The sequence below is a fragment of the Trichoderma aggressivum genome (assembly GCF_033847375.1).
Source record: "Trichoderma aggressivum f. europaeum strain CBS 100526 chromosome Unknown scaffold_044, whole genome shotgun sequence".
Lineage (NCBI taxonomy): Eukaryota > Fungi > Ascomycota > Sordariomycetes > Hypocreales > Hypocreaceae > Trichoderma > Trichoderma aggressivum.
The window spans coordinates 200,784-212,169 of NW_026946410.1; the positions used below are offsets into that span (position 1 = coordinate 200,784).

Here is an 11,386-nt window from a genome sequence, read left to right on the forward strand (position 1 = left end):
CTAACGGCCTTCATACCTCTGCGTGCAACCTCTCCAGTTGCAACTGGTAAATCTCCTCAAGATGACTTACAAGATCAGCAACATCTATGTCATCACGGCCTTCCTTGTCATTGGGGGGCTGCTGCAAGGTTTTGACATATCCTCTCTTTCAGCGATCCTGAGTACCAAGCCATTCAAAGAAGAGTTTGACAGCCCAACGGCTGATCAACAGGGCGGTATTACTGCTAGCATTTCCGGCGGATCATTCTTAGGATGCCTTGTCAATATGTTTGTAGTCGATAGATTCGGTCGCAGATATACTTTGATGGCAGGATGCATTATATTTGTCATCGGTGCCGTAATATGTACGGCTAGCGTTGATATTGCCATGTTAATCGTCGGCAGGCTTCTATGTGGTGGAGCAGTGGGTAAGTTTATTGGTTTTTGCCATACAATGCTAATGAGGCTGACTTTGGTGTAGGCATGTTCACATCCACAGGGCCGTTATTCCTAGCCGAATTGTCCCGCCCTGAGACTAGAGGTCGCATCTTGAGTTTCCAACAATGGAGTATCACTTGGGGAGTAAGTGGGAACCGGCCGAAATTCTTGAGTATCTAATAGTCGAAACAGAAGCTCATTATTATAGGCTCTCATCATGTATTACATCACTTTCGGCACCTCGTACACAAAGACTGAGGCGGTATTCCGCGTTCCGTGGGCTGTACAAATGTTTCCTGCTCTCGTCCTGTTTACTGCTTTATTCTTCATACCCGAATCACCCCGCTGGCTCGCTTCTCAAGACAGATGGGAGGAGGCGCTTGATGTACTTGCTAGCGTACATGGACAAGGCAATCATCAAGCCCCAATTGTACAGGCGCAATATGCTGAAATTCGAGAATCAATGGCAGTTTCAGAATCACAGGGCGAGGTGAAGTGGGCTGAGTTGATCCATCGTGACAACATCCATCGCATTTCGAATGGAATATTTGTCCATATCTGGACGCAACTGAGTGGCAATAATGCCTTGCTATACTACATTGTCTACATCTTCCAGATGGCTGGCCTTACTGGAAATGTTAAACTCATTGCATCCAGTGTTCAGTATATCATCAACGTCGTCTTCACTCTACCAGCCATTTTATTTCTCGACCGAATTGGCCGGCGTCCTGCACTGATTGGAGGGGCATTTTTCATGATGATATGGTTGTACTCTACTGCTGGCGTTATGGCACAGTATGGTCACTATGTCCCCGGCGGCTTCGATGGGTCAAGCGCGGTGACTTGGACGATGAATGATGACGCGAAATCAGCCAAGGCCGCCGTCATCGCATTTACTTATCTTCTTGTTGCAACATATAGCTTCACCTGGGCCCCTATTTCGTGGTGCTATCCGTCCGAGATTTATCCCATACGCTTGAGAGGCAAGGCTGTTTCTATCGCGACGTCAGCCAACTGGATCTTGGGTTTCGCCAACAATTACTACACTCCCCCGGCATTTCAGAATATCCAGTGGAAGACATTCATCATTTTCGGCACTTTCAATGTGGTCGCATGTCTACACGCGTTCTTTTTCTTCCCGGAGACCAAAAGGAGAAGTCTTGAAGGTTAGAGATATCCCACGAAAATTTCCTTGAAGAATGATGATTTTCGGTAAAATATTATGGCAGAACGCTAACAATATGCATTTCTAGACATTGACGAACTTTTTGCTGCTGGAGTTAAGCCTTGGATGTCTAATACTCTGCCAAAAGCCGATAGGCTGCACGAATTAGTGGAGGAGGCTGACAAAGGCAAGCTACAATTCGAAGTGAACGAAGTTTAACAAATTGCATATGACGAAATATGTTTAAGATAATCGTAATGATATTCTAGAAGAGTAGATGGGAAATTCTAAAATATTCATCCCTACGGATGGCTTTATTTGGGTGTCTGCCCAGAAAAATGGCTCACATGATACCCCTTCATACAGAGTTGTGATTGTCATGACAAAACGGACGAGTATTGGTCGCACTCTCTGGTATGAAGGGATATACTAATGCCTAGGCATCAGAATAAAAATAATGAAATTCTAGTAGGAAGCCCGACGGTAGCAACTCAAAGGTGAAAAAACACTCCCATGCCATCAAGAATTAACTGAGAGCATCCAGAACAAGCATCTAAACCTAGTCATTCAATTGTGCTACTGGGCAGCCGCTACATTTCGCAATTCACGATGTTCAGGTCGTATGAACCGCAACACTCGGGAGCAAACACGCGGTTTAAGCTACGTCCAAGGCGTGATTTGGTCTCTGAGGATCACTCAGCACAGTAGTAGAACCACTCGTGAGATGGCGCTGACCACCTTGACGGCCACCCCTCTTAATGGAGCCACGGTTTGGGTTTCATCCTTACCATATAGCACACTAGGAGAATTGCCAGCCACTAATCTCTAACTTCTTTACCGCTACATCAAGAATTAAAGTAAAATGTATTGTTGAGCGTTGAAAAATGGAGAGTAATGATATAACTAAGTTCCTTCACACAGTTGGGGATCCTCGACTTCCCACGTGGAGCACCGCCCTCTCAGCATGGACATGAAGGCGTGTAAACTAACCTAAGAAGATAGAATGAAACACTTTAACTGAGGCTTGTTTCATTGAAGGTGATCGGTGACGTTTTCCGGTTGACAGCACGTAAGTTATTTATGATTGAAGCACAGTGATGTATTGGCAGCTATTTATGTCCTGTAAACTCTATATAGCCCCGCCCCTTTGCCTCTTTATTCCCTCAAACTCTCATATTTGAAGCAGTGCATAATCTTAGTAGAGCCGTTGATACTGGCTCTAGCTTAGCAGTCGTAGGAGAAGGAGCCCAAGATTGGCGCAGCAACACAGCTGTCAAGACCAACAGTGGTGGCGAAGTCGCTGCAGTTGGGGTCCGTGTAGACAGAGACTAAACACATTAGACACAAGAGACACAATCGATGGGCAATCTCAGCATATGGACTTACAGCTACATCCACCATCGACTTGGGTTGCCTTGGCACTGGAAATGCCGCCAAGCTGGTGGCAAGCTCCGTCGCCAGCAGGGCTTTGGAAGCTGCAGCTGCCACCACAATCTTGCTGGTTGCAAAAGAGAATTTGACCGGCCATAGCAGAGCTGGCAAAGAGAAGACCCAGGGCGAAGAACTTCATGTTGATGTTGGGGAGTTTGTTTAGTTTAAGTTTAAGTGTGGTGATTGAGCTTATTGAAAGGACTGTTGTTATTCCAAGATTGACAATGATTTCAACCGGATCTCAGGGCCTCTTTATACTTTTTACCTTGCCATAGACTTGTACATCATTTCCATTCTGGTTTGATCAATGCCCGCGTTATGTTGGTCATTGTGCCCAATGGATGGGCTCACATGCCAATAATAGAGCATTGAGAGTCAGACTACGAGAGCTCTCTTGTCACAACAGGTAACAAAAGACAATTATGACCGAGTCATTTTCATGCATTACGTATTAGGATTCCTTGGCATAATCACTGCAACGTATTAAATGGCGAAGTCTTTGCTCCAAGGTGTGCTGATTATTCAACTTGTATCATGCGTAACCAATAGAACGTCTCTGGCTGGAAAGGCTGTATGTACATACGGGCTTCTCAGTTATGTAACTGCCAATAAATAGCCCACAGCCTAATTCTCATAATAAAGTCATATTTTCAAGTCGAGATCTCTACGCAAAGATATTATGGTGCCAGAGATGTTTTGAACACGTTGATAGTTTTAATAGCCTCTTTTACCGCAGCTAAGAAGGGCGAGACTATGATAACATTTCCTTAGCTCAACCATAACGAAGTAACATGATTACAACAACCATTTTGACGTTGTGTAATGCCAATGATGATCTACACTAAGCATACCAATTTGGATCCAAAGATGCAGGTAGGTATTCTGAGCTGTCAACTAAGTAACGGCCGATCGCCCGACAATATGAGCCGTCCTTCTATATAAAGTCATAACAATCATAGAATACTTAAATCTTAGTTGCATTGTCTACGCCCTGCTCGGGATAAGCGCTAGATCTAATACAAAGAGATCGGCAGCGGCGGAAGTCAGCCTTCCAAGAACAAGGGTTTTATAGCTTCCGAACATCCATCCATTGATCATTACATAATGTATAGGATCTGTCAAACAAATATAGATGAGCATAAATTCCTGTTAGGATTGTAGCCGCACAGGATAAAGATAATGACTGTCAGAATCGTCAGCTCTTACTGCTCTTAATACGTCACCTTGATCCTAAAGGTCAAGAAAGTCAGCTCGTAAATTTCGTATCAGTGTCAGTAATCCTCCCCATGATCCCTTGAGCCATTTCAACGGTTGTCACTGGTGTCATAGTAAATAAACCACAGGGTAGGTTTTTCGGGCCAACAGTTACCTCTGGGTAGTTCTTGTTTTGTCATATTTGAAATCTTTCTCATATAGAGCCGACGATGTTCGCAGGCTTTGAAACCCGTGTTCAGTACTTGCGAACTCTATCGAAGGGAAAAGCCTATGCTTCAGACCTCAAAATTTCATGATCGTAGTCGACGATTGTATGGTTTCGGATTTGGTCACAATGGTATCATCCTGACCATGCCAACATTAAGGGCACTCTGTATGCATTGAAACCATCAGCACAGTAATACCCTAAGGATGAGACGTAATACGAGTGTTGACAAATTCAAGCGTAAAAATATCGATCACAATAACTTCTGGATGATGACTGGCCTGTAATCGTGTTGGTGGAGACAAAAAAGAGTTTCGGAAGTGAAACAGTAAGTTTAGATACCAAGGTATCCGAGACAAAAGCCATTGAGCGTATTTAGAGGTGCCTAGTCAATCTTGATCATAGCTTACTCTGAAAAGGTGCCGATAAGTTGGATTGGAAATTTGCAGGCTGGTCCACCATGTCGATCAAGAAGTTACTAAGATCGCTCACTAACCTTTACTTTGTCTCCAGTCACTCCATACAGAGCCTAAAGCCGCCTGCCGATTCGAATGTTACGCTACGCATCTAGCGAATTCATGTCTCACAACTCCGTGCAACCAGCTGTTCATATTGCCGGCTGAACGCCTGCTTTTTCTCCAGCTTTTCATCAGTGCATTAACAGCCAAAATCCAAGCGGATAGCAGCCTGCAGGAAGGGTTGTTTCTGGATATCTAGCGTGACAAGCAATGCTAAACTTTACCACACTCGCGTAAGCTTCATCCCACTCACTGTACATAAGTGCCCCGCAACCACAGTTTCTCTGCCCGTGTAGCTAGTTTAAAGATTCATTGTTCGATATCACATGTCTTTCAATTGATTGAGAATCCTTTACTTCTTCCCTCTTTTTTCTTACGCATGATTTGTCTCCTATTGAACCCCCAAGGCCATTCCGAACCTCTGCCTAGCGAGCACACCGTCCCAATTCTTAGTTTATTAATCTACCAGACGCCGCTGGACTCATCTGGCTTATATCCACCCACTATAAAAGCCACTGTACGAGCATAGAAGACGGGCCACGCGATGCAAATTTGCTGGGTGGGTACAGACACCCTGCAGATGGAACTGGCCGAATGCACTGTGCACGGCGTACATACTTAACCATCAGTGCCTATCTATCTAGCGGGCATACTCTGCGGGGGTTGCAATCCGCCAGTCTCAAGACGATTTCTACCCTTTCTTCCTTGTCACGCTCTCATACATCAGCCGGCATCTTCAGGAGCCCTCAATACCTACTCGGCATCGCGTCACCAAGTCTCTCAAGCTTGTATAGAGAACTCCATCGAATTCGAGAGTATGCTACTGCCACATCTACGATGACACGAACCCGGAAGCAAGTCACCAGATCATTCTCCGCCTGTTGGACATGTCGCCGGCGGCGTGTCAAGTGTAATGGCATTGGCCCGCCATGTAACCCGTGCAAAAAGCACAAGATTCAGTGCGAAGGCTACGGAATCGAACTGGTTTGGGTAGATCCCAAAACAGGCACGTATCCGCCATATTGTCGCCGGAGCATGGATTTCGAACAAACATGGCGTGGTAGGCCAATCCTAAACGAAGGGCAACTGCAGCGCTTGATCGACGAAAAGGACGGCATTGATCCGGCATTTTCCCAGCGCAAGTCGTCCTCAAGTCCATTCACAGTATTCAGAATTTCCCAATCAAATAAACGCCCAGGATCGGACAGCCCTACTACAGACATATCGTCGTTGAGCTTTCGATCTGTCGAGTCCCTATCGCCATTTTCTCCATCGAACAGGTTCTCATCACCTTTTACTGAAAGTGACAACTCTCTATCGCCATCACTGACACCTACCATCACCGGGTTTTTATCGATGCCGAAAGATGAAGCCATGATGTTTTATCACTACGTGACGTGGATAGCACCCCTGATGATTCCTGTGGACAGCACCGAGAATCCTTGGAAATCAGTGTATCCCTCCACAGCGCTTCAGGATGCTTCTCCGGCTTCACGCGCTTTGTATCATGCAATATTAGCTCAGTCAGCTTTTAATATATCCAATCTACAAAAAGGCAACCCGGAATCCCGCCGTCAAAGAGAATCTGTCGCCTTGAAGCATTATGGAGCCTCATTGAGAGAGCTGAGTAAGAGCTTGAATGCCACGAAGGAAACGGAGTACGACGCCTGCGCTGCTACTTTATACACACTTATGATATCCGAAGTGAGTCTCCTACAAAGATATAAAAAAACGTCAACTGATTTTGATAATCAGGGCAATGCACGTGGCTCAGTGGCTTGGAGGAGTCACTTTGACGGTGTCGGAGGCTTCGTCACCCACTTTGTTCAACAAAAGCCATGGACCCGATCCACGCACTCTTGGGTAATATCCCAAAGCCTTGCGCTGTCATTCGAAATATCACAGACAGTCAATGTCAAGCCCTACGGTCGATCGCCAATCACAGATGTTCTGTTAGACAGCGTCGCGTCGCGCCACAATTTCGGGTACACCATAGGTGCAAGCTGCGATGTTTTAAGAACCATTTCATCAATAAGACTTTTTGCTGAGAAAATCGCACTCGGCGATATTCCTGATAACCTCGGTATTCTAATTCAGTCGTGCCTTGTTGAGTTATCCCCGCTCAATTATAGCAACTTCGATATGGATCTCGATATACCAGAGCGCGCGAGTGTTTTGGAGTCACTACCAGAAACGCAGCAGCACAAATTTCTAGACTGCCTACATCTTCGCCTTTTTCGCACCGCCGCACTCATATATCTACACCAAGCTATTCTCAAAGTTCCCCCGCGAGGTGTTCGGAAATATGTCAAATCCGTCCTTGAAGATGCTATGACGTTCATCCACATGCGAGGAGGCTCGATATCCATGTGGCCAATCTTCATTGCTGCCACCGAAGCCACCGAAGAGGAAGATCAATTGATGGTCGAACAGTGGCTAGCGATATCGAGCCAACTTGGAATGCAAAATCGATTGATAGCTAGAAAACTTCTTCATCAAATATGGCACGAACGATCTGAAGAAGCAGCTGCCAATGGTTTGGATCCGGATCAAGTGATTAAAGACTGGAAAACTGTTCAACGAAGATTAGGTTTTGATCTTTTACTTTTGTAAATCGGAGTTCTTCTTCTTTTGTCAATAGAGATTCATGGTGAAGCGGTTGTATAGCATTTCATATTCAAATACGCAACCTAATTTAATTCTTTATTTTACTAAAAGCTGCCTCTACAGCTTCTGCCATATCGCCCAAGGTTTCATACGTTGCCCCAATGTTAACTTTGTCCTTTACGGCTTCCAGGTCCCCCATGCCCATGCTACCACCTCCACGTGAGATCCAAACCGCGGGGCGAAAGCCCATAGATGCGACTGGGATGTGATCAAATGTGAGGCTCTGGGCCGTATGGCAGATGTCGCTTTTCTCAATGCCGAAATCTTGGCGCGCATGTTCGACGAGATAATTGAAGTTGTTTGGGTTTGGCTTATAGGTACCAATATCCTCAGCGACATAGATGGCATCAAACTGGACCCCATTCAAGCCATTCTTCAAAGTGTTTCCAAATGACACTTTATCAACATTGCTTAGAGCAATTAATTTGTAATATTTGCCCAGCTTCTGCATGGCTGCCACGGTGTCTGCGAAAGCTGGCCATTGCCCGATGGCTCCACCAAATGCTTCCGCTTCATCGCGGGTAACAGATACTCCAATCTCTGCAGCGACATTTTCATAAACCTTGCTCAGCAAGGCTGAATATTTTTCGTCTGGATACTGAACTTCTAGCTTATGCTCATGAATCGAATATTGCGTGAGCAGATGGGCTCGGAGATCAACCATGCTTTTGTTCCATAGTGGATGATGCTTGGGGAGTTTCCCCAGCAATGGGAGAAACTGCGTAAAGATTCCAGATTCCCAGTCAATTAGAGTTGCATATATGTCGAATGAAAGGGCTTTGTACGATGTGAGGTCAAAAGAGGCCATTTTGAAATGTTCTTGAGGGGCACAAGGATTTCTTGTCTTTCAGTGGAACCAAGGCGGGATTCTCATGTCTATTATATAGAGAAAAATGCGGAGACCATCTACTAAGAATGGTCTGTACCTTTCAATACTATATACTAATTCATACTGCTCCAAACTTCGTCGTAAATCCAGACGGCTTACGAGCTGCATGTAAGTTCATCACAGACTCATCGTCTACGGATCTAGACAACAATACTCCGTCCTTGGCATATCTTTCCGGTTAGACTGTCTTGGAGTAATCTAGAAAGTGGAGGCCAGAATCCTCTCTCCAACAAAAAGGGCAGCCTACGACGAGATCCAGTCCAAATATGCCGGCCGCTAATGCATGACCACCCCCGCTTTCTGCGTTATTAGTCGTAGTCTTCCAGCACGGTATGTATCCATAATGTCGTACAGTGTGATGGGTTTGGTCTATATGTACCTACGAGGCAGCCTCAGCGGATATCCCTCTTGGTCGTGTACTGTGAGAGAACATCCAGATACAAACTGTATAGTCAATGCTCTTTACGGAGTAAAATCAACCCAATCAACACGGCGTGAGTCAGCAGCTGATACGCCAACTTCTATCTCTCCATTTTAAAAGATTCCAACGCCGTAGTATAGGTAGACCAAGAGGTATGTTTGCCCACGGAATAGTTAGGAGTATCATTCAATTCCTCTCTGAGGAGTAAGTCTCTATTATCATATAACATCTAACATGATTGCAAGCCGGATGATTGTGTATTATAGTTCTGTTCGCCACGTAGCAAGGGCGAAAAACGCAGCGCGCCATTGCTGGTCTATGTGCCTGTATGATTCACGTAAATCTACGTGTAACGTGCGACAGCTTTCATTCAGCCTTGATTATAAACCAATAGAAGCCGAAGTACCGAGTTTAGAATTGGCTGGAAGCCAACCTTCGGATATCAGATAACTTAGGTATGGCAACCGTGTCTATTATGTGAAGTATTATCGGCAGAGCCCGATGAAAGATCCAGTAAAGAAGGCTCCAAGAAGTGATTAAACCACGTAGAATGCATTTGTCAGATAATATGTCTAAATCAACGTCATCGGAAGTTTGGCGGGCGTGGCCAGGATTATCTTCTTTCCGCGCAACGAAATTGTCAAGACCCATCATTATGCCCGAAGGAATTGCGAACCGCCTGCCAGCTGATACTACTAAGATAAGAACTGACTAGAATACGCTGATTAGCTGCATAAGTGGCTATGAGGCTTCCGTTTCCAAGATTAACTCTATATCAATTGGCAACTATGCCCGCGTTTTCTACCCCGCATAAAATGACAGTTGGGCGACTAGGGCTATATCTCTTTTGTCATTGTTACGGAACATCTGGTTAATGCCAAGGATCAATTCGCCTGAGGTGGTCTTTCAGGGAAGGTTGTCAACATAAACCGGGCAAAGAAAAAAGTATTAATAATTCAAGACTCTTCTAGAATCAATCATTGACGTATGTTCATCTTTTGAAGAGGCTTAATCGCAACGTTAACTGTCAGGAGAGCGTTTGAGGAAGGTTCTTGCGTCACTCATGCTCATACTGCTGCAATCGTTCCGAAGTTTCCTATTGGATTATTTACTTACCAAATACTTGGTGGAACTCTGTGAAGGGAGAGTAGCTTTGTCTAGATATTGGGCACTTGAAGGGTATATAATGGTAGCCCTTTCCCTCGACATTACCATGAAGCATCGATATACACATCCTGATTCAACTTCCTTGCATTCAATAAACCAATCCAAACCCGGCTTTTCGTCGAAGATCTCATCATGTCCCATCTGGACGTCGAATTTTCCATCCCCGTTGGCTCTACTGTTGTAGTGTCGGGGGCAAACGGAAACATAGCGAGCCACATCGTGGACCAACTTATCAAAGCGGGCTACATAGTTCGTGGTACCGTTCGCGATGTGAAAAAGAACAGCTGGTTAATTGATCACTTCTCCAACATCTACGGCCCCGGGAAAATTGAGCTGGTTGAAGTACCGGATATGTCAGCCAGCGGTGGTTTTGACGAGGCTGTCAAGGGCGCTTCCGGATTCATTCACACAGCCACGCCAGTGATGGAGAATGCAGATCCCAATGCTGCGATACCCGTTGTAATTCAAGGGACTTTAGGCGCACTCCAGTCTGCTGCTAAAGAACCTAAAATGAAGCGCTTCATTCTGACTTCCTCATCCGGCGCCTGTACGGCTCCAAAGCCAGGCAAAGTCTTTACAATCGACTCTAATACTTGGAACGAAGAGGCCGTAGAGGCAGCGTGGGCGCCGCCACCATATGAAGGATTCGAGCGTCTCTTGGACGTCTACTATGCTAGTAAGACTCAAGGAGAAAAAGAGGCATGGAAATGGGTCCGCGAAAACAACCCAAACTTTGTTCTCAATACCGTCTTACCGAACGCGAACTTTGGTCCTGTTGTTGATAAACACCACCAAAAATATCATAGCACTCTGGGTTGGATTCGTGCCCTCTGGAATGGATTTGAAGGTGAAGAAGGAGTGCGAAGCCAGCCACCGCAGTACTACATCAACATTGTCGACGACGCCATTGTTCATGTTGCCGCGCTGTTGTACAAAGACGTGAACAACGAGAGGCTCTTTACGTTCGCGTACCCATATAACTGGAATGACATTTTGGCCGCCTTGAGGAAGCTCTATCCAAGCAAGAAGTTTATAGACGATATTCCGAATCTGCCGCGCGATCTAAGCATCGTGACCAATGGGCGGGCAGAAGACCTTCTTAAGCGGTTTGCTGGACATGGTTGGACCAATCTCGAAGAAACCATCAAAAGTACCGTAGCAGACTATTAAGTCATCAAGTACTGAATAATGTTATGGGAACAATATTTTCGGAATAATGTTCAATGCAATCGCAAAATGTCCACTACTGATACGTAAACACCATGTAGTATCTACTGGCAGAGGATAGAGA

At 45.4% G+C, this 11,386-nt stretch overlaps 4 protein-coding genes across 4 annotated transcripts; 2 read left to right on the forward strand and 2 right to left on the reverse strand.

Moving 5' to 3' along the window:
- Positions 1-61: 61 nt before the first annotated feature.
- Positions 62-1,588, forward strand: Triagg1_8711 (uncharacterized protein; the record flags this gene model as incomplete). Its single annotated transcript, XM_062903588.1, has 3 exons — positions 62-407; positions 461-561; positions 626-1,588. 3 exons carry the CDS (start codon positions 62-64, stop codon positions 1,586-1,588), a joined length of 1,410 nt encoding a protein of 469 aa, XP_062752347.1.
- A 1,218-nt stretch (positions 1,589-2,806) lies between these two features.
- On the reverse strand, positions 2,807-3,152 carry Triagg1_8712 (uncharacterized protein; the record flags this gene model as incomplete). Its single annotated transcript, XM_062903589.1, has 2 exons — positions 2,807-2,910; positions 2,969-3,152. The coding sequence occupies 2 exons, from the start codon at positions 3,150-3,152 to the stop codon at positions 2,807-2,809; spliced, it is 288 nt and encodes a 95-aa protein (XP_062752348.1).
- A 4,494-nt stretch (positions 3,153-7,646) lies between these two features.
- On the reverse strand, positions 7,647-8,426 carry Triagg1_8713 (uncharacterized protein; the record flags this gene model as incomplete). The annotated part of the gene is made up of 1 exon (XM_062903590.1): positions 7,647-8,426. One exon carries the CDS (start codon positions 8,424-8,426, stop codon positions 7,647-7,649), a length of 780 nt encoding a protein of 259 aa, XP_062752349.1.
- Positions 8,427-10,227: 1,801 nt separating this feature from the next.
- Positions 10,228-11,265, forward strand: Triagg1_8714 (uncharacterized protein; the record flags this gene model as incomplete). Its single annotated transcript, XM_062903591.1, has 1 exon — positions 10,228-11,265. The coding sequence occupies one exon, from the start codon at positions 10,228-10,230 to the stop codon at positions 11,263-11,265; it is 1,038 nt and encodes a 345-aa protein (XP_062752350.1).
- Positions 11,266-11,386: the final 121 nt, after the last annotated feature.